This window comes from Rhipicephalus sanguineus, chromosome 8 (genome assembly GCF_013339695.2).
Source record: "Rhipicephalus sanguineus isolate Rsan-2018 chromosome 8, BIME_Rsan_1.4, whole genome shotgun sequence".
Lineage (NCBI taxonomy): Eukaryota > Metazoa > Arthropoda > Arachnida > Ixodida > Ixodidae > Rhipicephalus > Rhipicephalus sanguineus.
The window spans coordinates 12,660,100-12,682,477 of NC_051183.1; the positions used below are offsets into that span (position 1 = coordinate 12,660,100).

At 46.0% G+C, this 22,378-nt stretch overlaps 1 protein-coding gene across 21 annotated transcripts in view; it reads right to left on the reverse strand.

The window, feature by feature from the left end:
- Positions 1-22,378, reverse strand: part of LOC119401394 (uncharacterized) — an 83,088-nt gene that overhangs the window by 14,374 nt on the left and 46,336 nt on the right. For 7 of the 21 annotated variants that reach the window (XM_037668154.2, XM_037668167.2, XM_037668157.2 and 4 more), the window contains exons 5-49: positions 21,919-22,044; positions 16,750-16,857; positions 16,053-16,166; positions 15,856-15,969; positions 14,791-14,898; positions 13,820-13,933; positions 13,627-13,740; positions 13,442-13,555; positions 12,638-12,751; positions 12,446-12,559; positions 12,226-12,339; positions 12,022-12,135; positions 11,355-11,468; positions 11,145-11,258; positions 10,930-11,043; positions 10,707-10,820; positions 10,489-10,602; positions 10,269-10,382; positions 10,050-10,163; positions 9,748-9,861; positions 9,570-9,683; positions 9,395-9,508; positions 9,220-9,333; positions 9,045-9,158; positions 8,870-8,983; positions 5,961-6,017; positions 5,782-5,895; positions 5,606-5,719; positions 4,772-4,885; positions 4,569-4,682; positions 3,775-3,888; positions 3,016-3,129; positions 2,836-2,949; positions 2,591-2,671; positions 2,078-2,170; positions 1,897-1,989; positions 1,736-1,822; positions 1,423-1,518; positions 1,277-1,366; positions 1,106-1,195; positions 944-1,033; positions 742-825; positions 565-660; positions 361-459; positions 160-264 (exon numbers count right to left, since the gene is read on the reverse strand). In XM_037668154.2, the coding sequence (XP_037524082.1) occupies positions 160-264; positions 361-459; positions 565-660; positions 742-825; positions 944-1,033; positions 1,106-1,195; positions 1,277-1,366; positions 1,423-1,518; positions 1,736-1,822; positions 1,897-1,989; positions 2,078-2,170; positions 2,591-2,671; positions 2,836-2,949; positions 3,016-3,129; positions 3,775-3,888; positions 4,569-4,682; positions 4,772-4,885; positions 5,606-5,719; positions 5,782-5,895; positions 5,961-6,017; positions 8,870-8,983; positions 9,045-9,158; positions 9,220-9,333; positions 9,395-9,508; positions 9,570-9,683; positions 9,748-9,861; positions 10,050-10,163; positions 10,269-10,382; positions 10,489-10,602; positions 10,707-10,820; positions 10,930-11,043; positions 11,145-11,258; positions 11,355-11,468; positions 12,022-12,135; positions 12,226-12,339; positions 12,446-12,559; positions 12,638-12,751; positions 13,442-13,555; positions 13,627-13,740; positions 13,820-13,933; positions 14,791-14,898; positions 15,856-15,969; positions 16,053-16,166; positions 16,750-16,857; positions 21,919-22,044 (4,809 nt within the window). The remainder of the gene's footprint in view (positions 1-159; positions 265-360; positions 460-564; positions 661-741; positions 826-943; positions 1,034-1,105; positions 1,196-1,276; positions 1,367-1,422; positions 1,519-1,735; positions 1,823-1,896; positions 1,990-2,077; positions 2,171-2,590; positions 2,672-2,835; positions 2,950-3,015; positions 3,130-3,774; positions 3,889-4,568; positions 4,683-4,771; positions 4,886-5,605; positions 5,720-5,781; positions 5,896-5,960; positions 6,018-8,869; positions 8,984-9,044; positions 9,159-9,219; positions 9,334-9,394; positions 9,509-9,569; positions 9,684-9,747; positions 9,862-10,049; positions 10,164-10,268; positions 10,383-10,488; positions 10,603-10,706; positions 10,821-10,929; positions 11,044-11,144; positions 11,259-11,354; positions 11,469-12,021; positions 12,136-12,225; positions 12,340-12,445; positions 12,560-12,637; positions 12,752-13,441; positions 13,556-13,626; positions 13,741-13,819; positions 13,934-14,790; positions 14,899-15,855; positions 15,970-16,052; positions 16,167-16,749; positions 16,858-21,918; positions 22,045-22,378) is intronic. The other 14 variants (XM_037668153.2, XM_037668158.2, XM_037668161.2 and 11 more) reach the window with 14 other exon arrangements.

Genomic DNA, 22,378 nt, shown 5'->3' on the forward strand with positions numbered 1-22,378 from the left:
CCACGGAGGACATTGAAAAATTACTAAAACAGGTTGACAAAGTCGTGTATGCCATATTACAGGAAATGCCTTCCAGTTCCTGATAAAATTAGTGCAAAATTTCCTATGGACGTCTTGTCTAACACGACCAGGTGTAAGGCAACGTTGAAACCCACTGACCAGTCGGGGTTCGTACGAACGTCCTGTCGTGGGCCGACACACTGTCCACCGTTTCGTCGTCTTCGAACATACCACTTTCGTCGCTCGTCGTAAATGCTGCAGGTTCTAAATCGAAAATTACGGAAGAAAAGAGTCAGTCAAGTTTGCAACGGACACAGCATGAAACCAATCGGTGCTAAGATATAGGGATGACGCAATTACCAAGACTCTTAGCCAAGTGCGCACTGGAGTACCGTTCCTTGTGAAGACTGGGAGAGGAAGCGGTGATATGAGTCTCAGATTTCGAGACGTTCTCCTTCTCTGCAAGCGAAAACCACGTTGCGAGCACAAGAGGCTTCTTGTCATACCGGCATAACTCCTGAAAAGATTACTTGGGCAACGTCCGAAAGAATGTACGGCACGTACCATCGATGTAGTCTATTGCGTTTTGTGCAATTCGGAGAGACCTACTACGCCCTAATCTTCTATCCGAGGGCCTCGATCTTTTGTCTGCCTCTTGGACTGGGAAAGAAATCAGGCTGTCTTAGGTGACCGATGTCAGCAAAGACAAGGACTGAAAGCTTGACGTTTTACACATCGCACCTTCGATAGAATCTTGCTTTGTTCGCGCTGCACGCAATGAGTGACTACGTCTAGTCAATTCGTCGATGGACTTAGCTCGCTTGTCTATAAGTGTGCAACAAAGAAAAAAATAAAACCATTAGCGTCCGCGAAAACGAAAACACAAGGTTTCCAGAGGCAAGAACTCTATATACTCCGTATCAGCGATAGGTGTACGGCATACCTGGTACCTCGTCCGCCTCTTTTCGGATGACTCGAAGCGAACGACTTCTCCGAGGCATAGCTCCCGCATGACTAGCAGCGATGATCCGCTCTTAAAGGTAACGATATGAGTTACAACGTGGTAATAACAAGCCGCAATTCAATATTGATATTAGGTGCATACCTCGGTGTTCCTCTGTCTTCTTAAGCACTACGCGATCGGCCTCTTTCTGTGTAGTGGGCTCCTTAACCACCTTACACGTCCGAGAGATGTCTTCAAAAAAAAAAGAGTATTATAACGACCAACGATACACGTGCTAACATAAACTCGAGGGTGCGAGAGTGCATCGCATACCTTCTGTACCGTCCAGCTTTCTCCGGAGAGATCGAAGGAATGTGCCCTTCTTCGTTCCAACCCTTGAGCCCGGTGGCTCTCTTACGGCTGCTGCGTGGTGATGCAGATCTATAAAAACGGTCAACGTTGCAACGAGCTTCGCTAACCTTTTAACTCAGCTTTTTTCTTCGTGGCATCCTCCGGTGTGCTTCGGTCAGTCGTTGTTTTTTCGGAAACGATAACTTCCACCTGTGGTGGCTCTCCTGGACGAACGCGATCGTATTACTCTTTGCAATATCTTAAAAGAAGATTAAATGGCTTTTTAGACTAATTGGTTAAGTGCATCAAAAGGTATTGTAGCGCTAACGGGACGAGCGCTAACTTTCAGTTGAAAGTTAGCGCTCCTCCCGTTGTGTCTTCCTCGTCCGTGTCTACTAGCGCTATGATAATACATTTTGATTCAAAGAAGACGTCGCCTACCTTCTTCTACCCCGGTTCTTTGTTTGCGAATAACCCTAAAAGAACGCTGTTCTTGTGTTGTCTCCTTCGAACTCTTAGCGTGAACGTCTGTGATAAGAAAAAATAAGATAATGTTTGCAGAGTACTTATCGACAGTCCTTGTGCAATCCAGGGTCACGTACCAGCGGCGTCGAATTCGGATTGTCGCGTCAATCGAAATGATCCACTCCGTCTCGTAGGTTTTGGTGATTCTGACGTCACCATTTTTGCTTTGTCTAGTCGTAAAAGAGCATTTAAGGTAACAAACAAAAAGCACCAAAATTCAAGCTGTGAAGCACTTCGACAAAAACCCGATGCTCGTACCTTTTCCATTTCTTACGACTGAGTCCTTTGGTCGAGGTCCACTAAGAGAACGACTTCGTTTTATTGTCTGCGCCGAGCCTTTCAAATCGTGCTCTGTCGAACACAAATGTACAGCGCTTTAGTAACTGCACCGAGCAAGAATTTCAAGTATTTAAACGTTGTGTACACCGCAAAATATGAATACATACACACAAGTCAAATATTTTTAATACTTTGAGCTATAGAGGTTGTATGAAATAAAGAGCCTCAGGCAAGATAGACGACATTTCGATAGGTGGAGCTGTCTTTGTCCAAGGCGCATTGTCATCATTGGAGCGTTAGTTTTAAAAGGGTTAGTCCCTTTTAAATATTAATACGCCATAAATTGCAGGGCACCTTCGAAAAAAGTAGGTCCACCAATCGAAACATCACCCAGGTTGTCTGAGGCACTTTATTCCTGTTCATACAACCTCTATAGCACATTGCGTTTCCATCATTACGTGTTTACATTTAATACAGTGAAATCACACGTACCACCAGCCGTCTCTTCTGTCGTTCTCACAATTCGGAATGAACTGCTCCTTTTGCTTGTTCTTTCATGAGGCGATGTTGTTGCTTTTGACGTAAAAAATAAAAGCTTTAGTGGTGGGCAGTGTTATTGCCTAATCTCAATATCAAAAAGTAATCTGACAGAATTGTCGGAGACATCATAATCCGTAAATTCTTTAATACATCAACGCTCCGCTAGTCGAAAGGCTTCATTTGTTTTTCTCTCTTACCCCGTTTGTCTTCAAAATCGTGAGACCTTGACCTTTTCGGGCTCCTTGATTTAGTTCTTGGTGGCAATCCGAACATAGCAGGATTGCCTTTGTCAGGGTCGTACGTACCTGGTGCTAAAATGATAAAAATACAACGATAAGCTCTAAAGAGTGCTAACCTGTCTTTGATATAGTTCTAACCTGGAAACGCTACGTTGTCCGGTAGCCGTTCCTTAAGTCTCGAACGAATACTGAAGCGTGGAGACTTGGGATAAACTAATTCCTTCGCCCTATCAGGATCGTACTCTCCAGGTGCTACCAGGAGACAAGAACAGATGTTATATATATTTTAAAAGTGTATGCCACTTGCACTTATATACTTCTATCGGGTAACGTACAGTGATATAAATAGCCACTTTGAATGCCAAACGTACAAGCTAAACGTGACACAATGAAACGGGTACGTTATACAGCGCCATCGTCATATGATGTGTTTAGTACCTATCAACAAGACTTTCATCTGGTGCAGCACAAAACAAAACAAAGGTCAAATCTCCGTCACTTGCTGTTATATGTATGTACGCTCATGTATGGAACACCAGCTGGCATAAGCTGCAGCCCCTCTCACCGAAATGTCTATAGACTTCAGCACTAGCACTCCAGTGAAGCTACACTTAAACACTGTGGCTTTCTCGTGAAGCCATAGTATCTTGTAAGTGGTCAGTAAACAGCAGGTTGCTGCGTGGCTTATTTCGGTAGCCTACCTGGGAAATAGTGACATTCGTGTGGGCCTTCAGGTAGTCGTGTGCCGAAACTGAATTCTGGCATGCATCTATAGAATATCCTAGCAGGCTGGTGTGCATCGTAACTGCATGACGCTATATGGAGGCAGTCGTTGCGTGTGGTCAATGCAACTAGCACCAGAGACCGCGAGTAGTGTGCAGTGCTGTGCGCACTAACCTGGGTAATCGTAGTTGTATGGCTTGGAGGGTCTTAGTCTGAAACCGAACGTGAATTTCGGGGACCTCTCCTTTACGAAGCTTACGCCTTTGCCAGGGCTGTAGTCGGACGGTGCTGAATAACAAGAGTAACATGGGAAGGATGTTTTGCCGTCATTCCTGAGGTATACGTTCCAACATCGTAAATGTGTGACATATAAATGCGTTGCTTGCAGAATACATTCTATACATCGTCATATTGTGTAATAACATTTTGCGAGTTCAGCTTCGTTGAAACGCAATGAACAGCACTGGCTGCTTTCCGGTGAATTGTGTGAAAGAAGTAGCTTTTCTTTAAAATTCTCTAGTTAACTAATATGACTTTGTTACTATTAAGCAGTTCACTATCTGCGCAATTTGATAGCTTACTTTGTACGTGCCGTATGCGGCTGAATTGTACAAATTGCTCATCGTGTCCCACTGCATATCATATCCGACGCAACGCAGTCTAACGTGTTTCCAGTATCCCCAAAACAACATTTATGGCACCGAAGCCGCGTAGAAGTATGAGACAAAAAGAGGTGTCATTAAAATATCTTAGTTGTGAGCCAATAATGTTGGGCCTACGAACACTGCAGAGACTGATGGATAAAACAAAAATCTCATTATCAAACCGTGAATGAAGTTAATGTGAAATGTGTCTGTGGACAGTGATGCTCGTGTTCGGCCCACTGCAAGCATTATTAAGTATGTATTGAATGACTACGGCAGGAACGCATAGATTCCACGAAAGCTAAATACTGAAGCTGAACAAACCTGGATAATCGACGTGGTCTGGAGGCCTGTCCTTCAATTTCATTCCTAGACTAAATTTAGGAGAGCCCGGATAAAGCGTGCCTTCGCTTCTTGAAATACTGTAATCGCCAGGCGCTGTTCGAGGATGGAGTAACGGTTGTAGTGAGTCATCGTTCATACCCCCGTAACAAATGTAAGTAGAACAAATGGTTTCGGAACCCTACCTGGGAAGCTCGTATAATCTGGCATTGGCTGAGGAGGCCTAAATCCTATCGTATACCTGGGAGGGGAGCCGTACACTACATTGTCTCCCTTGGAGATGTCGTAGTCACAAGGAGCTGTCAAAGGGCGTAGGGGCAATGGTCAGACACAGTTTCTTCCTCATTCTACAATGTTTTGTCAAGTGATTAAGAAGGCTGTTGTAATCTCAATGCGCTCTCGTAGCTTTTCCAGTTTCAGCTAGACCATCTTCTCTGGCTTTACCAAGACTTTAACCAGTAGTTGATCAACTCGCAAGCACTTTCAAGATGGCTAGGATAAAAACAGTAGTATCTACAGAGACTGCTGCTAAAACTGACGTCATGCATAACACAAGAATTCTCAGTGATTGACTCAAGTAGAGCACTATATGTTTTCCTAGATAACTTGTGCTTCTTCTCGAGACAGGATGCGTTACATGAGCAAAATATTTCTATGAAGGAAATTTTTCTAGCTAACAGCCTACTGGGATGATTTTTCTGGAGTTATTGAAAATAATATTATAAGTTTAGTTCACGACAACCATTACTCTGACTAAAAGATTATCATGACACTAATCAAAATGTCACAAAATTATCATACGAAGATACGCGTTTCATCTATATGTTTTCAGCAATCTCTTGTGCCTTTCTTGCATGCATAACTGGGAAAACAAATGGCAGTGAATCAGTCATCTCTGACTACGTCATGTGCTCTTTTAGCCCACTTCAACGCCATCGTGCTTTCTAAGGCGTGTTTAACTGTCTCCAATAAGTAAGCTATTTGAGAATACCCTTCAATTGGCTGTGTCACATACTAACCAGGAAATTCCAGTGAATCTGGAAGGCTTTCTTTCAATTTCATGCCGATGACGTGTTCAGGAGAATGGCTTCGTACCATCCTGTCAGCCTTTTCAACGTAGTACTCTGCAGGACCTGGGGATACGGCAGCAGGCTTAAACATTGAATTTCACTACGACTTAGCAACGCCTACTGACCGGGATAATTCAAGGAGTCGGGCGGTCTTTCTTCTATTTTCACGCCGACGCTGTACTCCGGAGAGTGGCTGCGTGTAACTCTATCGGCCTTTTCTATGTTGTATTCTCCAGGACCTAAAGACACAGCAGTTGAGTCAGTGGACATTCTGCTTCCCTACAATCATTTAAGGTTAACTGACCAGGGTAATCCCATGAATCCAGCCTTCTCTCCTTTAGCTTAATGCCAATCTTGTATTCTGGGGAGATAGAGAGAGATAAACATTTTAATGAAGCTGGAGATGTTTGCCTGGCTGTTCGCCTGACATGCTACTCCAGGTGCTGGGTGACGATTATGATATATACAGTGATAACCACATAACACATACAGTCACACAAGTTTACAAAGTTTGGTTCAGGCTCGTGGCCCGCAAGAAATTCAACAGCGCTTTCGTGGCACGTAGCGCACAGGTGCTGCTTTGCCATGGGCCCAGAACATGTCGCAACTCTAAGCACGATCCCCGTTGAAGATGCAAGGCTGACTTCAGAGACTGTCTCTCTGATGCGTATCGCTTGCATTCACAAAGAACATGATGTAAATCTTCTTGGACGTTGCATTGGACGCACATTGGTGAGTCCGCCAGCTTAATCTTGCTCCTGAAGTAGTTGGTGTATGCGACGTTCAGTCTGATGCGGTGCAAGCATGTTTCATCTTGCCTGTTTAGGTCTCGCGGCATATCAAAGTTACACAAGGGGTCAATCTTGTAAAGTGGTCCATACTGGTGATTAGCATCTGTCCAGAGGGATCGCTGGAGCCGCCAAGCGTGTGCCGATACGATTGTCGCGGCATCTTTTCTCGAGAAAGGTATCTTGATGATTTCTCTCGAGGCGTCATGTCCAGCTTTGGCAGCGTCATCAGCATGGACGTTGCCTTGTATTCCACAGTGGGCAGGTATCCACTGCAGAGCAATGCGGTGATGGAGGTCACAGGCTTTGTTGCATAGATATTTGATGTCCATGACGAGTTGGTCTTGCGTGCGTGGAGACTTCAGAGACTGCAGCGCCGCTCTTGAGTCGGTGAAGATGACCCAAGACTCGGCTGTCTGATCTACAATGTAATTAAAAGCAGCCCGTAGTGCAGCCAGTTCAGTCGCTGTAGATGAAGTGCGGTGACTAAGAGTGGCAGAGATGGTGACATTGGCAGATGGAATCCAGACACCAATTGCAGACGATGTAGGTGTAACAGAGCCATCAGTGTAAATATGACGGTGAGCCCTGTAATTATTTTCCACGTGCTGTAGGGTGAAATATGTTAGTGCTGGTCCGGGTGTACGTCTCTTGTTCTTGAATCCAGGCACAAAAGTGATTATTGACCACGAAGGAATTTTCCACGATGGCTCCGTAGGCATTGATGCGCTTTGATAATGCAGCGGAAGCAAGCTCCGCACCACAAGACTGCTGTCTGAAGCAAGCGGATGACCCGGCATTCTGGTGGCATAACGCAAGTGAACTCGAAGAAACTCCTGCTGCAGAAGCACTGCAGCTGATAGGCGTCTGCTTTCGGCAAGGGTTCCAATACTTGATGTGTTTTTTGGTAGGCCAAGGCACACTCTCAGGGCTTTCGCTTGAGCTCCAGTCAGCGCTTGTATGTTGGTTTGTGAAATGCCATGTAACGCAGGAAGGCTGTATCTCAGAAGACCTTCACAGAGAGCCGTATACATTCGCAGCAGGGCACTTACGGAGCAGCCCCCGGCGTTGCTTGATAACATGCGGAAGATGCTCGCATATGATGCAACTTTTTCCTTTAGTATTCGAACTTGGGGCGTCCATGTCATTAGCCTGTCGATTGTCACTCCCAGAAACTTATGACTTTGCACATACCGAATGGGAGAATTCGCTACCTTTAACGTATAGCGCGAAACATCACGCCTCGTAAAAGCAATGGCGGCGCATTTTTCTGGTGACATCATTAGACCTCGCCCGAGTAAGAATTTTTCGATTGAATTGAGAGCTTTTTGTAGTCTTGCTCGTAGGACACGTCTGTTGCGACCACTGCTCCATATACAGATGTCATCTGCATAGAGAGAGATTTCGACCGATGCAGGGATACACTTCTCCAGTCCAATGAGAGAGATGTTGAATAAGGTTGGACTTAGAACACCGCCCTGGGGAACTCCTCGATGCACTGTGTGCGGGGCTGTGTCACCTTCTCTTGTGGACATGTAGACTGACCGATCAGTGAGGTAGTCCAAGATCCAGCGGTACATACGACCGCCAACTCCGACAGACTTCAGGGCGTATAGGATGGACTCGTGAGTCACGTTATCGAACGCTCCCTTGATGTCGAGGAATACGCCGATAGTGATGTTGCCCGTAGCTTTGTTGAGTTTTACGCAGTTAATGAGACGAATCACATTGTCGATGCTACTGCGGCCCTTTCGAAACCCTGACATTTGTGGAGGGTATGCATTCATGTTCATCAGCAACCAGTCCAGGCGCATCAATACCATCTTCTCCATAAGCTTTCCTACGCAACTGAGGAGAGCAATGGGACGATAGGAGTTAAGGTCCGTTGGAGACTTGCCAGGCTTGAGAATAGGGATGACACGAGCGCGTTTCCAGCAAGGTTCAAGACGCCCACTCTCCCAGCTGGCATTGAATATGGCAAGAAGGTGCATCTTCGCCTTGTCGCTTAAATGCGTTAACTCAGCGTAGCTAACGCAGTCAGGTCCGGGAGATGACGCCTTGTTCACCAGTGCCAATGCTCCAAGCAGTTCCATGATCGAAAAAGGTTCATCCGCCTCTGTGGTGCTCGTCATCGCTAAAACCTCTTGTGCTACACGAGGCAAGGTTGCTTGCGCCACTACTGCAGTTATCTTAGAGCAGAAAGCCTCCGCCACGTCCAACTCGCTGCTGTTACGAGATAAAGCAACTGAACTGAAGGGATGCAGTTGAGTCGGTGTGGTTTTTAGGCTGCGGACGATACCCCATATTCTTGACAGCGCTGCGTGCAACTCTATCGGCCTTTTCTATGCTGTACTCTCCAGGACCTAAAGACAGAAGCAATGCAGTTAACGTCTTGCTTCACTACAGCTTTGTATAATAAACTGACCAGGGTAATCCAATGAATCCGGTCTCCTCTCCTTTAGCCTGACGCCAATCTTGTATTCTGGGGAGTGGCCACGTACAACTCTATCGGCCTTTTCTATGCTGTACTTTCCAGGACCTAAAGACAGAGAAATTGACTAAACGCCCTGCTTCCCTACAGCCATGTAAGATAAACTGACCAGGATAATCCAATGAGTCCGGTCTCCTGTCCTTTAACTTGGCACCAATCTTGTATTCTGGGGAGTGGCTGCGTGCAACTCTATCGGCATTTTCTATGTTGTACTCTCCAGGACCTAAAGACGACGAAATTAAGTGAACGCTCGGCTTCCCTACAGCGTTGTAAGATAAACTGACCAGGGTAGTCCAATGAATCTGGTCTCCTGTCCTTTAACTTGGCACCAATCTTGTATTCTGGAGAGTGGCTGCGTGCCACTTTATCGGCCTTTTCTATGTTGTACTCTCCAGGACCTAAAGACAATGAAATTAAGTGAATGCTCTGCTTCCCTGCAGCCTTGTAAGATAAACTGACCAGGGTAATCCCATGAATCTGGTCTCCTCTCCTTTAACTTGGCCCCAATCTTGTATTCTGGGGAGTGACTGCGTGCAACTCTATCGGCCTTTTCTAGGTTGTACTCTCCAGGACCTAAAGACACAGAAATTTAGTGAACGCCCTGCTTCCCTACGATCTTGTAAGATAAACTGACCAGGGTAATCCAATGAATCTGGTCTCCTCTCCTTTAACTTGGCCCCAATCTTGTATTCTGGGGAGTGGCTGCGTGCAACTCTATCGGCCTTTTCTACGTTGTACTCTCCAGGACCTGAAGACAAAGCAATAGACATAAAGACCCTATGCTTCACTATAGCCTCGAACAATCGACTGACCAGGGTAATCCAGTGAATCTGGTCTTCTCTCTCCTAACCTGGCGCCAATCCTGTGACAAGGAAAGTGAGCGTGGACAGCCCGGTCGGCTTTTTCCACGTCGTACTGTGCAGGACCTGAAGTTAGAGTCAAGCCATTAGTGGATGTCGGTGTCGACTAATCAGGATTATCTAAGCAGTCCGGTCATTGCTCCTTGAATTTGGCACCGATTTGTTATCATGGAGACTAGTTGCTCTACATAGTACAGTATCAGTCGAATAGCTGCATCGGTAAGGAACGGTGGCCTTATGCAGATTGAACTGACCGGGATAGTCATGTGATTCCGGTGGCCTGTCTTTTAGCTTGGCTCCAATTCGGTGCTGTGGGGATCGACTTCTTGTGATTTGTTCTGCTCTTTCCACGCTGTATTCGCCGGGACCTGAGAACGTTGGTTCAAAGCATAAACACTACAGCACGACTATTTAGATTCCATATAGAGCCATCTGATAAACGATGTAAAAAAAAAAGAGATGTACCAACACACCAGGATACTGCACAGATTCTGGTGCTTTCTCTTTTAGCTTCATGCCAATATGGTGCTCCGGCGGGCGACTTCTCGTAACATGGTCTGCTTTGCCCACGTCGTATTCTCCCGGACCTAGGTGTTTTTTTTTATTTTGTTCACATTATTGAACTTCAGTCCAGTTTGAATAAATGGAGACAACGAAGTGAGGGCAAATGTGATAAGGTTACGCATGACCAACCAGGGTAATGAAGAGATTCCGGTGACGTCTCTGTCGGCTTGACGCCAATCCTGTGCTGCGGCGAACGACTCCTTGTCACGTGATCTGCTTTTTCCACATTATATTCCCCTGGGCCTAGAGGTACAACCAAGCTTCATCACTATCTCACAGAAATCAGTGACCATATATTTGAAACAAAACAAAAACGAGAAATACTTAAATACATAAACGGGACCAACCCGGATAGCCCAGACATTCTGGTGGCTTGTCTTTAAGCTTGACTCCAATTTTGTGCTGCGGTGAGTGACTTCTGATCAAGTGGTCTGCTCTTTCCGCACAGTATTCCCCTGGTCCTAAAAACAAACGTCACGAGTGCGTGCTTAGTGCTACTGAATGGTTGTAAAATGTAACGTAGATCAACTATTCACGTTTCAAACAGAGCTACTTAGGTAAGGCACTAACCTGGGTAATGTAAAGATTCTGGGGGCTTGTCTTTTAGTTTCACACCCATCTGGTGTTGGGGTGAGCGTCTTCTCGTCATGTGGTCTGCTTTATCGATGTTATATTCACCAGGTCCTGAGGGCACGACTTAGATTTAGCGATAATGATCATCACTACTCCGATACTATAGAAGAGAGACGTCATTTAAACAAAGTAATCCATGAAAAGCTACTGACCCGGGTAGCCTAGAGACTCTTGTGGCTTGTCTTTTATCTTGACACCTATTCTATGCTGTGGTGACCGACTTCTTGTGACGTGGTCCGCTCTGTCCACATTGTATTCCCCAGGACCTATAGACGTTGCCGTACTTCAGTAATAAGTACAGTAAGGCAGTGAATAAATGTACGAAATAGTAAATAGACGGAACGTAATTAAACATGACGAACCAGGAAAATGAATCGAGTCCGGTGACCTTTCTTTTAGCTTGCAGGCAATCTGGTGTTGCGGTGAGCGGCTTCTGGTCACGTTGTATGCTCTGTCGCCGTTGTATTCGCCTGGCCCTAAGGATAGCATTCGATTTGTTTCAGTAATCCTCACGAGAAATACGGTGCACATTTCTAGATCACGCTGAAAACTGTTGCACCATGTTGGACGTCTTTCTTGGCATCTGCCTCGCCTGCATTTCCCTTCTGAAACGCCCACTACTTTTCTATGAGGAATACTACGTCTTACTGATAGTGCGTACGCCATTCGTGACCTGCAAGTACCGGGTAATAACATCTGTTGTTTTATGTACCAAAAGCACGATACGATTATGAGGCACGCCGTTGTGTAGTCCTCCGGAAATTTCGGCCATCTGGTGTTCTTTAACGTGCACTGATATCGCGCAGTTCACGGGGCTCTAGCATTTTTCTTCCATCGAACCCGTGACTTTTCGAGTCAGCAAACGAGCCCCGTAACCATTGTATCAGGTACCAGGTACCTGGTACTGAGTGCGCGGCATTATAGCAGGGAAAGGCACGCAAGATAGATGGTATGATTATGGTTGTGTGAGTGAAATACACCCCGAAGTGTGCAACTGCTTTCAGTGTGAGTTTTGTAAGCGTCACTGACCAGGATACCGCAGAGATTCCGGTGACCTTTCTTTTATCTTGATTCCAATGCGGTGCTGCGGCGAGCGGCTTCTAGTAATATGGTCTGCTCTGTCGGCATTGTATTCACCAGGACCTTAAAGGGATTGCGTTTCAGTCATATGAACGTGAATCACAACGTGTACATAGAAAGTAACGCATGTTGAGAAACATAAACGTTACTGACCCGGGTAGTACAGAGAATCTGGTGACCTGTCCTTTAACTTGATGCCAATGCGGTGTTGGGGCGACCGACTCCTTGTCGCGTGATCAGCTTTGTCGACGTTGTATTCACCGGGGCCTAAGGGCGTTATTAGATTCATATAAGTAGACAACGCAAGTATGAAAAAGAAAAAAAAAACATTCGGTGGTGTACAGGGTTTTTGAATAACAACGTTGTAACTGACCCGGATATTGCAGAGATTCCGGTGGCCTGTCTGTTATTTTGACACCGAACCTGTATCGTGGGGAGCGGCTTCTGGTCACTTGGTCCGCTCTTTCTGAGTGGTATTCGCTGGGCCCTACAAAAGTGACGTTGAAGCTCGCACGACATGCCACTCGTGAATATTAACGTGAATGAATATACATGTTATACTAACCGGGGTAGTCAAAATGCTCGGGAGGCTTTTCTTTTAACTTTGACCCTATGTGGTATTCTGGCGACCTAGTGCGCACCATGCGGTCTGCTCTGTCTGGACTGTACTCTCCCGGACCTGAGGATGACATAAGCGAGGGCGAATTGAAAGTTCTTGCAGCAAAACGGTGCACGAGTAGAATTCGCAAGCTAAGGATATCGAAGGCTTCGTTCTAATTCCAATTCCTGTGGGCCATCCTATGTGGCTAAATATTTTTATGATGATTCATAAGTATACACAAGTGACCACTCCGTCGCCTTGTTGGCATGCTGAAGAACATATTTTGAAACAAAATAAGACGCACAGAAAAGTAATGATAGAAGAGGAACCTACAGTGAGACCAGTTTTGTTAGGCGCAGCAACACAAAGGCAACAGATAATGAAACCAATATGAGGAAGAAAGAGAGACCCCCCGGGCCGTGGTCTATTTACGTTCCTTTTGTGTGCATCTCATTTCGTGGGAATGGTAATATTGCTGTACCATATTCTTTCAAATTTATCATCGTCGACAAACGTAGGACGCATTTTGTGCGCGTAAGAGAAATCAGCAGTGACTTTCGCACTATTAGGATTTCTCACTCTTATCCACCAGCGAACGTAATAATATAGAAAAGAAATGGCCAGAATTCATTGCAGCTGTTTGAAAAGCATCTTAATTCTCTGGTTTGCCTTGCTAGTGACGTGCGGCTATAACAAGGGTTTTGTGCTTTGAAAACATGCACTTTCACATTGCTACAACAAATCGAAAACTCTGACACGGTGGCGCACCTGGGAACTTCAGCGAATCCGGAGGCTTCTCTTTAACCTTTAATCCGAAGCTGTACTGAGGCGATCGGTAGGCTGCCGTTGTCTTTCGTGTGCTTACGTCGTAGTCCGCTGGGCCTGCGAACGTTCTGTCTGTGCACACCGCTACAAGTACCAACAAGTTCCACTTAAAAAAGGAATTCACGAACCAGGAAAGTCGACCGATTCTGGTGCTTCGTGTTGTAGTCTCTCGGCCAGACTGAACTGTGGGGCTCTTGAGAAGACTGCCGCGTCCGCCTTCGTCGTGTCGTAGTCTCCTGGGGCTGAACATTTACGCGCTTTCAGTTACTGAAATGACCGGTGTGCACGCAGGTAAGGGAGAGGAGTGCGTATTGAACGAACCGGGAAATTCAGCGCTGTCTGATGACGTTCCCCTCAGTCTGTACGCCATCGTGTGCTCTTGTGATCGGGTGTACACAGCCCCGTCGGCTCGGGTTACGTCGTAAGCTCCAGGTGCTGCCGGAGTCAACACGTGTTTACGAAGTGAGCCATTAACTTCAGTAACATCATAGCTTTGAACCTTGTAAAGAATTCAGTTTTTCCTGTGTGTCGCACAATTAACATGGTGTTATCATTAGCACGGAGTTACCTGCGAGTATTACTGGAGGAAACTGATGCTAGTATATCCACCGATCCCGCAGGTGTGCCGGGCCATCATAAAATGGTAGACAGTATGCGCATTTAAACATCGTCGAGCTTACTTCACGCGGCCTTGTGACATTGTGGATAGCTCATTTGCGAATATCTGTTGCGTTATGAACGCGATAACTTGTAATATATCAACATGTACGCAGAAATGTATTGCCTTCAAATGTTTTGAAGAATATTGTTTCTTCAGAAAGTCGAAGCGCAATACATAACGCCTCAAGAATAGTTGAAGTCGACGATTAGTTAAGATATGCAAAAATGAATGACAAACACACTCATGTACTACGCGTTATTTCCCTGGTGTACCAGAATTATCGCAATGCAAGAGCTTGCGCCGGTTATCTTCAGAAAACTCTCCCTCACGGGCCACAGCTTTCCTATTCCCAAGCTGTGCTCTTAATCAGAGGTGGCAAATACAGGAGGGTGGCAAAATGCGCTGCCCGCCTCCCCCCAACTTCTCGACGAGACAGCATGCATTCTACAAGTAAGGCAGTAAAACGCGACTAAAACAGCCTTTTATGTGCGTTTCAGATACGACATTGAAATCATTTGCAGTGCTACCGTGCTGGTCAACTAAGTTGGAAATAAACCAAGGTGCAGGAGTGTTCAGTGCGTGGTTGCCAAAGGTGCTGAAGTAAGCCGCGAAAAAAAAGTTACCCACGCACCAGGGAAGTCTTCGGTTTTCGATTCCTTCAAGCGCCTGCCGAAGGAATACTCCGGTGGCCTGGTGTGAGAGCTGTCGTACACTTTTGCACCATCGTACGATCCAGGACCTGGTGTAAAAAATGCCTCTCAACGGTGGGACAAAAGGAGTAGGTTTAGAACTAATGCTCTAGAACTTCACCAGCTTCACCCCGCAGAAGTAACGGTGAACAGTGACCGGAGGTGTTCTGGCCCACTGCCTCGACTTGCCTCCTGTCAATACTGCTTAGCACAGGCTAATGTAAGCTAAAGCTGGCCATTGTATTGTAAATGTGGTTAAATTATTGGTAATGTTAGCTAGTGTTTATGAAGATGCAGGTTAATGTTGCCTAAGACTGGTCATTTGCTGTTATAGCAGCACCATTGAATAAAGGCATCAAAAGTGAGGAAAATTGTATTTGTCGTAATATGTCATCATGCTCATCAGCCTGTATTATGTGCTATCGTGATGGAAAGAAACGCGAACATTTGAAAGCGTGGCTTTCGGCCCACTCGAACTCTGGCATGCCTTGACTGTCGCTAGGCGAATCTGTGCTTTCAGTCAGCGTCACCGTAGCGCTAGAATCTTGCTCTGGCTGGCGTTATCGCACCGTGTGTATGTGCCGATTGCCAGGCGTGATTGGCAGATGATAAAAATTCGTTAACACGAGGTGTCCCTGGAGCCGACGTTTGGACAAGCGCACTTGCCTTCTGACTTGTCCTAGAAGACAAGTCCGCTTGTCGAAACGTCGGCTCCAGCGACACGCTATGTTCCCGAATTTTTCATCTGTAGAAACCACTAGGTGTGAGAAAACTTTGAATTTTCCAGCAATCTGTGAACTGTATTCGGTCGAACTTCACAGTACATGTTCTTAACGTCTTTTATAATAGGTAGCAAATCTAAATTCAAGGCTGCCTGCTGAATTACTGAGAATATTCGGCTTTTTCTTGTGGCTCATGGTCTCTAAACTTATGACGCTGACTTTACATTTGCCACACCAGAGTTAGTTACTCCCGACTTCTTATTCTTTTTTGTTTCATTCACTAACCCGGAAATTCAAGTCCTTCTTGCTTTGGTTCCTTCAGCTTGCCGGCAATGCCAAACTCTGGTGACTTGGGAAATGTGACACTCTCCGCCTTGGCTGTTTCGTAATCTCCTGGAGCTATTGAGAAAGAGGGTTCAACATAAACTCATGGTTTCCGCTTATTTCCATCGGGTAGTAACCGTCTTCAGACACGCACTAACCGGGAAATTGAAAAATTTCTGGTTCTCGCAGCGTCTCCTTTCGCCGTATCGAGTAGCTGGGCGACTTCGGATAGACAGTGCTGTCGGCTTTCTCTGGCCGGTAGTCACAAGGGGCTGGAATACAGCAACACATTGCTCGTAATGTTTCTTGGTTTGTTCTAGGATTAACGTTTATGCTTTCACTGATTCAGAGTATCTTTTCCTTAATTATTCATAATCATCATCATCATCATTATCAACCTATTTTATGTCCACCGCAGCACGAATCCCAATGATGTACAACCCGCCCCATCCTGTGGGGGCTGATTAAATTTCATCCTTGCAGACTCCTTAATTTCGTCACTTCATCCAACTCGTTGCCGTCCTCGGCGCCGTGTCTTCCCACATGGTAACGATTCCGGTGCTCTAACTGATCTCAGGTTGTCTGTTTTACGCATTACATGACCAAGCCAGGTTCACTTCTTTCTCTTAATGTCAACAAGAATATCCGCTGGCCCAATCCGCCGCCCATTTGCAGCATTACTAGAACAAACTATACATAGAACTACGTGTATAGCTCGGGCGTTTCAATAAGGGCAGGCCAACCCAGTGCTGGTATGCCTCAGAGTTGTGGAGCCTAAACACACATTATCAGTTTTTCACAAAACATGACAAAAAAACCAGTGATTGACAGATGACTACCAGCGTCGGGACTGACCTGGTAGTTCTTCGGGGCTAGGTTCGCGGAGTCGTCGTCGTATCGAGAAGCTGGGTGATTTCGGGTAGACCACCGAGTCTCCCTTGTCGATGTCGTAAACACCCGGAGCTGCGATGGGGTTGCCACAGACGCGCCACACTCTGGCACTATTTCATAACATTACATCTCAAACACACATGCAAGCAACCCTATTATCGTGGTTGAATAGTCGCTGTTACTCCTTGTAGGCTTATGCAGCCGAATCTGAGTTAAGAGAAAGACTGTGCTCTTCTCGGCCTTTGCGTCACTTTTCCAGCAATATAAATCCAATATTATATTACAATAATACATAACGAACTTTATGTGTACTGTATGCTGTAGCCTTTATACAAGTTCTGCTCCTGGCGCACTGGTTATCCCTTATCGCTTAAGCTACGCTTCACCGCGTTAAGTGAATATGAAGACAACTTGAGGCTCGTTTTCTTAACCTTAAACATAGGTCGGCAAACTCACTCATGAGTCGACTCACTCAGACTCACTCAGACTCATATCGAGACGTGAGTCCGAGTCTGAGTGAGTCCGGGTGAGTAAAGTTTTTTTGAGTCTGAGTCCGAGTGAGTTCGGTTGGGAAAAATTTTGGTGAGTCTGAGTCCGAGTGAGTCCGGTTGAGGAAACTTTTGGTGAGTGTGAGTCCGAGTGAGCCCTAAGGGCAAAACATATTGCATGAGTGAGTCTGAGTGAGCTCCACATTTTTTGCCGACCTATGGTCCTATCTACTCAACTTTAGCCTTACTATCAGCCCTATGTCAGCTCACGTTTATACTCCCGTATACTCCCGCATGCTTCAACGCGCTACCGCGTTCATACGTCAGCTCAATATTTATTGATCAGAGGCGTGAGTTGAGGAGGGAGAGGGGGAGGAGGTGCCTTGACCTCCCCCCGCAAACTTTTTCACGGGAAGTTACTGATAAAAATACCTCGTGACCTTTAATAAAAAGGTCCTTATTGAACTGCAAACTCAGATAACTCGTATTTGAAGGTACGAGATCAAAAGGTGCTAAGTGGCGCATCGATTATGCGACGTATTGGCGTTAAAGAGCATTGACATTATGGTAGAAAAAGGATAATTAAATGCTAACGGACTCATGAGTCGACTCACTCAGACTCAGATCGAGCCGTGAGTCTGAGTCTGAGTGAGTTCGAGTGAATAAAATTATGGTGAGTCTGAGTCCGAGTGAGTCCGAGTGAGTCCGGTTGAGAAAAAGTATAGTGAGTCTGAGTCCGTGTGAGTCCGGATGAGGAAAAGTTTGGTGAGTCTGAGTCCGAGTGAGCCCTGAGAGTAAGATATGTTTCGTGAGTGAGTCTGAGTGAGCTCCAGATTTTTTGCCGACCTATGACCTTAAACCACAGCGACTGCGTGAGCCACAAATGCTGTATTTAAGTTAAGGCGTGAGCAAGCCATGGTTGTCATGTTGTCATATGGTAGAGTTCTTTTTGCGCTTTATTGCAATGTATCTTAAGCGGTATAATTAACAGCAAAAGAAAACATGCGTTACTTGAGCTCAGCGATTACAGCGTCTAAGTGCCGACAAAAAGTTGTTGACGAGATGTTGGCATAGTACCATGCGCGATGCAACAAGCGGCGCAACGTTGAGGTGACCACGCTCGTGGCAAAGAAGACTGGAGTACGTCTTCGTCTTCTAGCTCTTGTTGTTAGTACTAAAGAATGTAACAACCAACATTTCTATGCTCTGTATAGCTTTGGCCATTTCAGTTCATCATAGGTCACTTGCTCGTGAAGGTCGAAGTGCGGTGAGGTACCACTATAGCAGAGTGTGCGACGTGCAACGAGCGAAGTGTGCACAAGGCGGTGGCGGGGTGCGTGGGAAGACCATAACAACACAACTTTTGCGGGTGGCTTGCCAGGTTCTTAGCAGGAAAGGAAGAGATTGCTGGCTTCTTCTCGAAAGCGGCAGTTTTTACCTCAAAAGGCTGTCGATGAGGATTTTATGAGCAAGCATTTGTAAACGTGGTACCGACCACATGAGGCATACTAAAAAGAGTTTCACGACGGAATGTACGACATGAGTGTTGCTTTTACGGCAGCTGATAAACTAGGTAAGATTTACGCCGCAGTGCAGACAAAGAATGAGCGGGTAATAGACAAAAGGCTAACACAAATTAGTTTTGTAATACACATGAACAAATTGATTGATTGCCGTACAGGTGTAGTGTATAAAGTTATTTGTAGCTGCGACCACTTCCACGTAAGGCGGACGGGTCGTTGTGTTAAGCAGAGAATAATGGAACATAAGAAATCACTAACCGGAGGCTCGCCATCTGATCTGTCTTGACATTGTCGAGAGTAGTATACATGCGCGCCAAAATTCGATGAATGCGCAGTTTTGTAGAGGCACAGCAAGGAGGAAACGCGTCTAATGGTTGAATTTTGGCATATCGATAGTAGTGGTAGCGCATGCATGACACAGCCATCGATTAGCTTGCATAAAGGGGAAATCAAATGTCTGAACAGTTATATCTCTCACGTAGACTCCCATGCGTGCCGGATTGATAGGTGTCGCCTCTTGCCTGGGCATGCGCAGATGGGTATTTATGTCTACTTTCTTTTCCGCCGCTGTGCGCCTTTCCGGTGGTGAGTCGGTGATTGTGGTGTCCACATTTCTCTCTTGTGTCCGTGTTTGCACGACTGCCGTCTTTTATCGACAATATTCCGGATGGCAGGCGAAGTCGCAAGCCATGTTTCAGCGAATACCATCTAGGGTTGGCGAAGTCAAGCGAGTCAAGTTTATCGGCCAAGGTACGACGCAAAGATTCCATCGAAGCGCTAATCTGCTACGAGGGGCCTATAAGAGTGCTTATATGACTATAGATAAGTGAACATTCACGAGCATATCTGCAAACTGACTCTCTTGCTTACCCTTTCTCCGTTTTTAGTGTCCATGTCGACTTTCCTGTCATCCATTTTTCCGTCGCCTATAGCAATACCGTTGTTTCCCTCCTACGTACGCAGAGGTTAAATAGTTTTCAACAAGGCGCGTCGCTAAAGCCAACGTTTCGACGAGTGGCCCTGTCTTTTCACGGCAGAAACTGCCTAAGACCACTTGTGACCAGGGTGTCGGAACGAAATGTTTTTCGTTTCGGTTTTAGTTTCGTTCCACCGCAAAAAGTTCCGTTCCGTTTCTTTTCCGAAACGAAAAAAAAAAAAAAAAAAACGTTCCGTAACGGTTTGTAACGTTTTTTTTTTTTTGTATGCAATAATTCGAAGTTAAGGTAATCACAAAAAAACATTGGACTTAGTTACTTGCTCGCCTCTCAAGGAAGTGGGACAGAGGTAAAACACATTCTTCCCACGTTCTTCACAGGTGCGGAAGTAAGTGTACCACGAATGTCTACCAACTAGCACAAACCAGTATACCCTTCAAAGTCAAGAGTATTTATTTTCTCAAAAGTCAATTACGATTTCTTTTTTTGCGGGCTCAATGCTTTGCGTCAAGGTAGTGAGCACGATCTCAGAAGCAGCACGTCATTGAGTGTACTCTCTGACGTGCGAGACTGCTGTTCTGATGATAAAAAATCGCCAGGCTGGCGCGGAACACGCAGCACAGTCACAGCGAAAGCTGGGTGAGTGGCCTTTCTAGAGCCCGTTGTACAGGGGCGTAACCAGAATTTTTTTTTCAGGGGGGGGGGGGCACCTTCTTGATCTGAAGTGGGGGTCGGGCAGGCAGATGTGATCGCGTGTCATTTTGAGCTCTGTTTGCATCGCGAAAAAAAAATACGGGGGGGGGGGCCGGTGTGCCCCCCTGGCTACGCCATAAATCATCGTAATTTTTCTTAAGTTGCGAAGCACCCACAATGCCATTTTCGTCATTCTTTGGCGAATCGTGGTACTCGTTACACATCTGTAAGGCATTATGACCACTTTGTGTTGTGACTGATGACGATGAAGAATTATGGCTGAGACCTTTGTAACGGGTCGGAAGCATACAACGACCGACACGTTGCGCAAATCACATTGTGTGATGCCAAGTTGTTAGTTTACTCTTCTTCCACGCTATATAGTACATAAGTTAACATGATTCCTTGCTCGACATATGACGCCCGTACAGAGTATTTTTGCGAAGGAGTTACAAGCACCAGCGTGGCGCTGTGGTGGAATGCTCGACTGCCGGGCAGAGGGCGCGGGTTAATCCGATCCTAGAAATTTGTTCCTCATTTCAATTTTTCTTGTTTCGCGCGAAAGCGGTTACGGACACCGGCGGCGGCGGACAACTATGACGCCAAAATCACCTGTTGCGATCTCATAACAGCTTTCGCTGTAACAAACTTCAGCGCCGACAATGCCCTCTCTACGCTGGCCGGCGTGACAGGTGCGCAAAAGTCCACTTGCGTTAATATAAACATCTCTGGTTGCCATTGTTCTCGTTTTTCGCACAATTTGAACATTGCCTTGGAATTCCTGCCTGAGGTACGCGAATACTGTACCCGGAGATATGCACAATTGCTCCTGAGTTGTTCCGGATTGCCAAGTCTTGTCGTGAACCGAAAAACGATTGAAAAAATTTCGGTTCCACTCCGAAACGAAATAATAGATAACGTTTCGGTTACGTTTTCGTTCCAGTCAAAAATATCGTTTTTTTCGTTTTTCGTTTTCGGTTTTCGTTCCGTTCCGACACCCTGCTTGTGACTGCCTTGAAGTAAGACAAGACCACATGTTACTACACCCAGCGACACCCATTGTTCATAAATTTTTCATCTCTTCAAGCTTCGTCTTTCTCTTTGGTGCACAGTCATACAAAGAAGTAAAATATGCAGCAATAGTTTCAGATAAGGCGGCGTGCATGGTGCAAGAAGCGGCAATTGCAGCAGTGCTCGTAGCTCGGCTTGTTGGTGCACATTGCAGAGAACAAGAGTGCAGTAGAATTCGGTCGTGTCCTCAGGCTAAGACAAGAGCGTGACATCTGCCGCTTGTTTGCCCGGTGCCTCGCTGAGAAGAAAAGAAAATGTTATACGTGCTTCGAGTGCGCAGTAGTTGTTCCTATTTTCGGAGCTTATACGCGTGTCTTAAACAAAGGGTGCCGCAGGATTTCGTGATAGAGCGTGGTGCAACGAGCGGGACGAAGTGCAGGGCTGGCGAGGGCCCAGAAGGTGCGCATGCGCAGTTCGTTTTACCGGGGTTGTCGTTGGGTCGAAAGAGGCTCTTAAGTTTGAGGCCGAAGGAGTAGCGGGGCGCTCGTCTGTTTCGGTGGACGAGCTGTGGGCGGCGGTGAGTTTCTTCTTGGCTTGGGCGGTCGGCCTCTGGAAGCAATGTCGGCAGGGTTACCGGGACGGCACGAGTGTTGCTGTTATTCGCATACGCGTTTCTTTTTCAGCTTTATATGGAAGAGAATATTCTAGCACGAAGACTGCTAGCAAATATTTATCTAGATATGAGAACATAGGAAGTTGGGCTTCGTTAAAGCGGGCTAACCCGAATCATGACATCAACACAGAACCAAAAAATAACGAATAAGAGAAAGAGTAAATAATAAAAAGCTTATTCACACATAAGATCACAAGTGTACAGGGAATGTCTCCGTGGCCCGAGCCCGAAACATGTAAGGCTATCAGTCATACACCGCGTACTGCACAC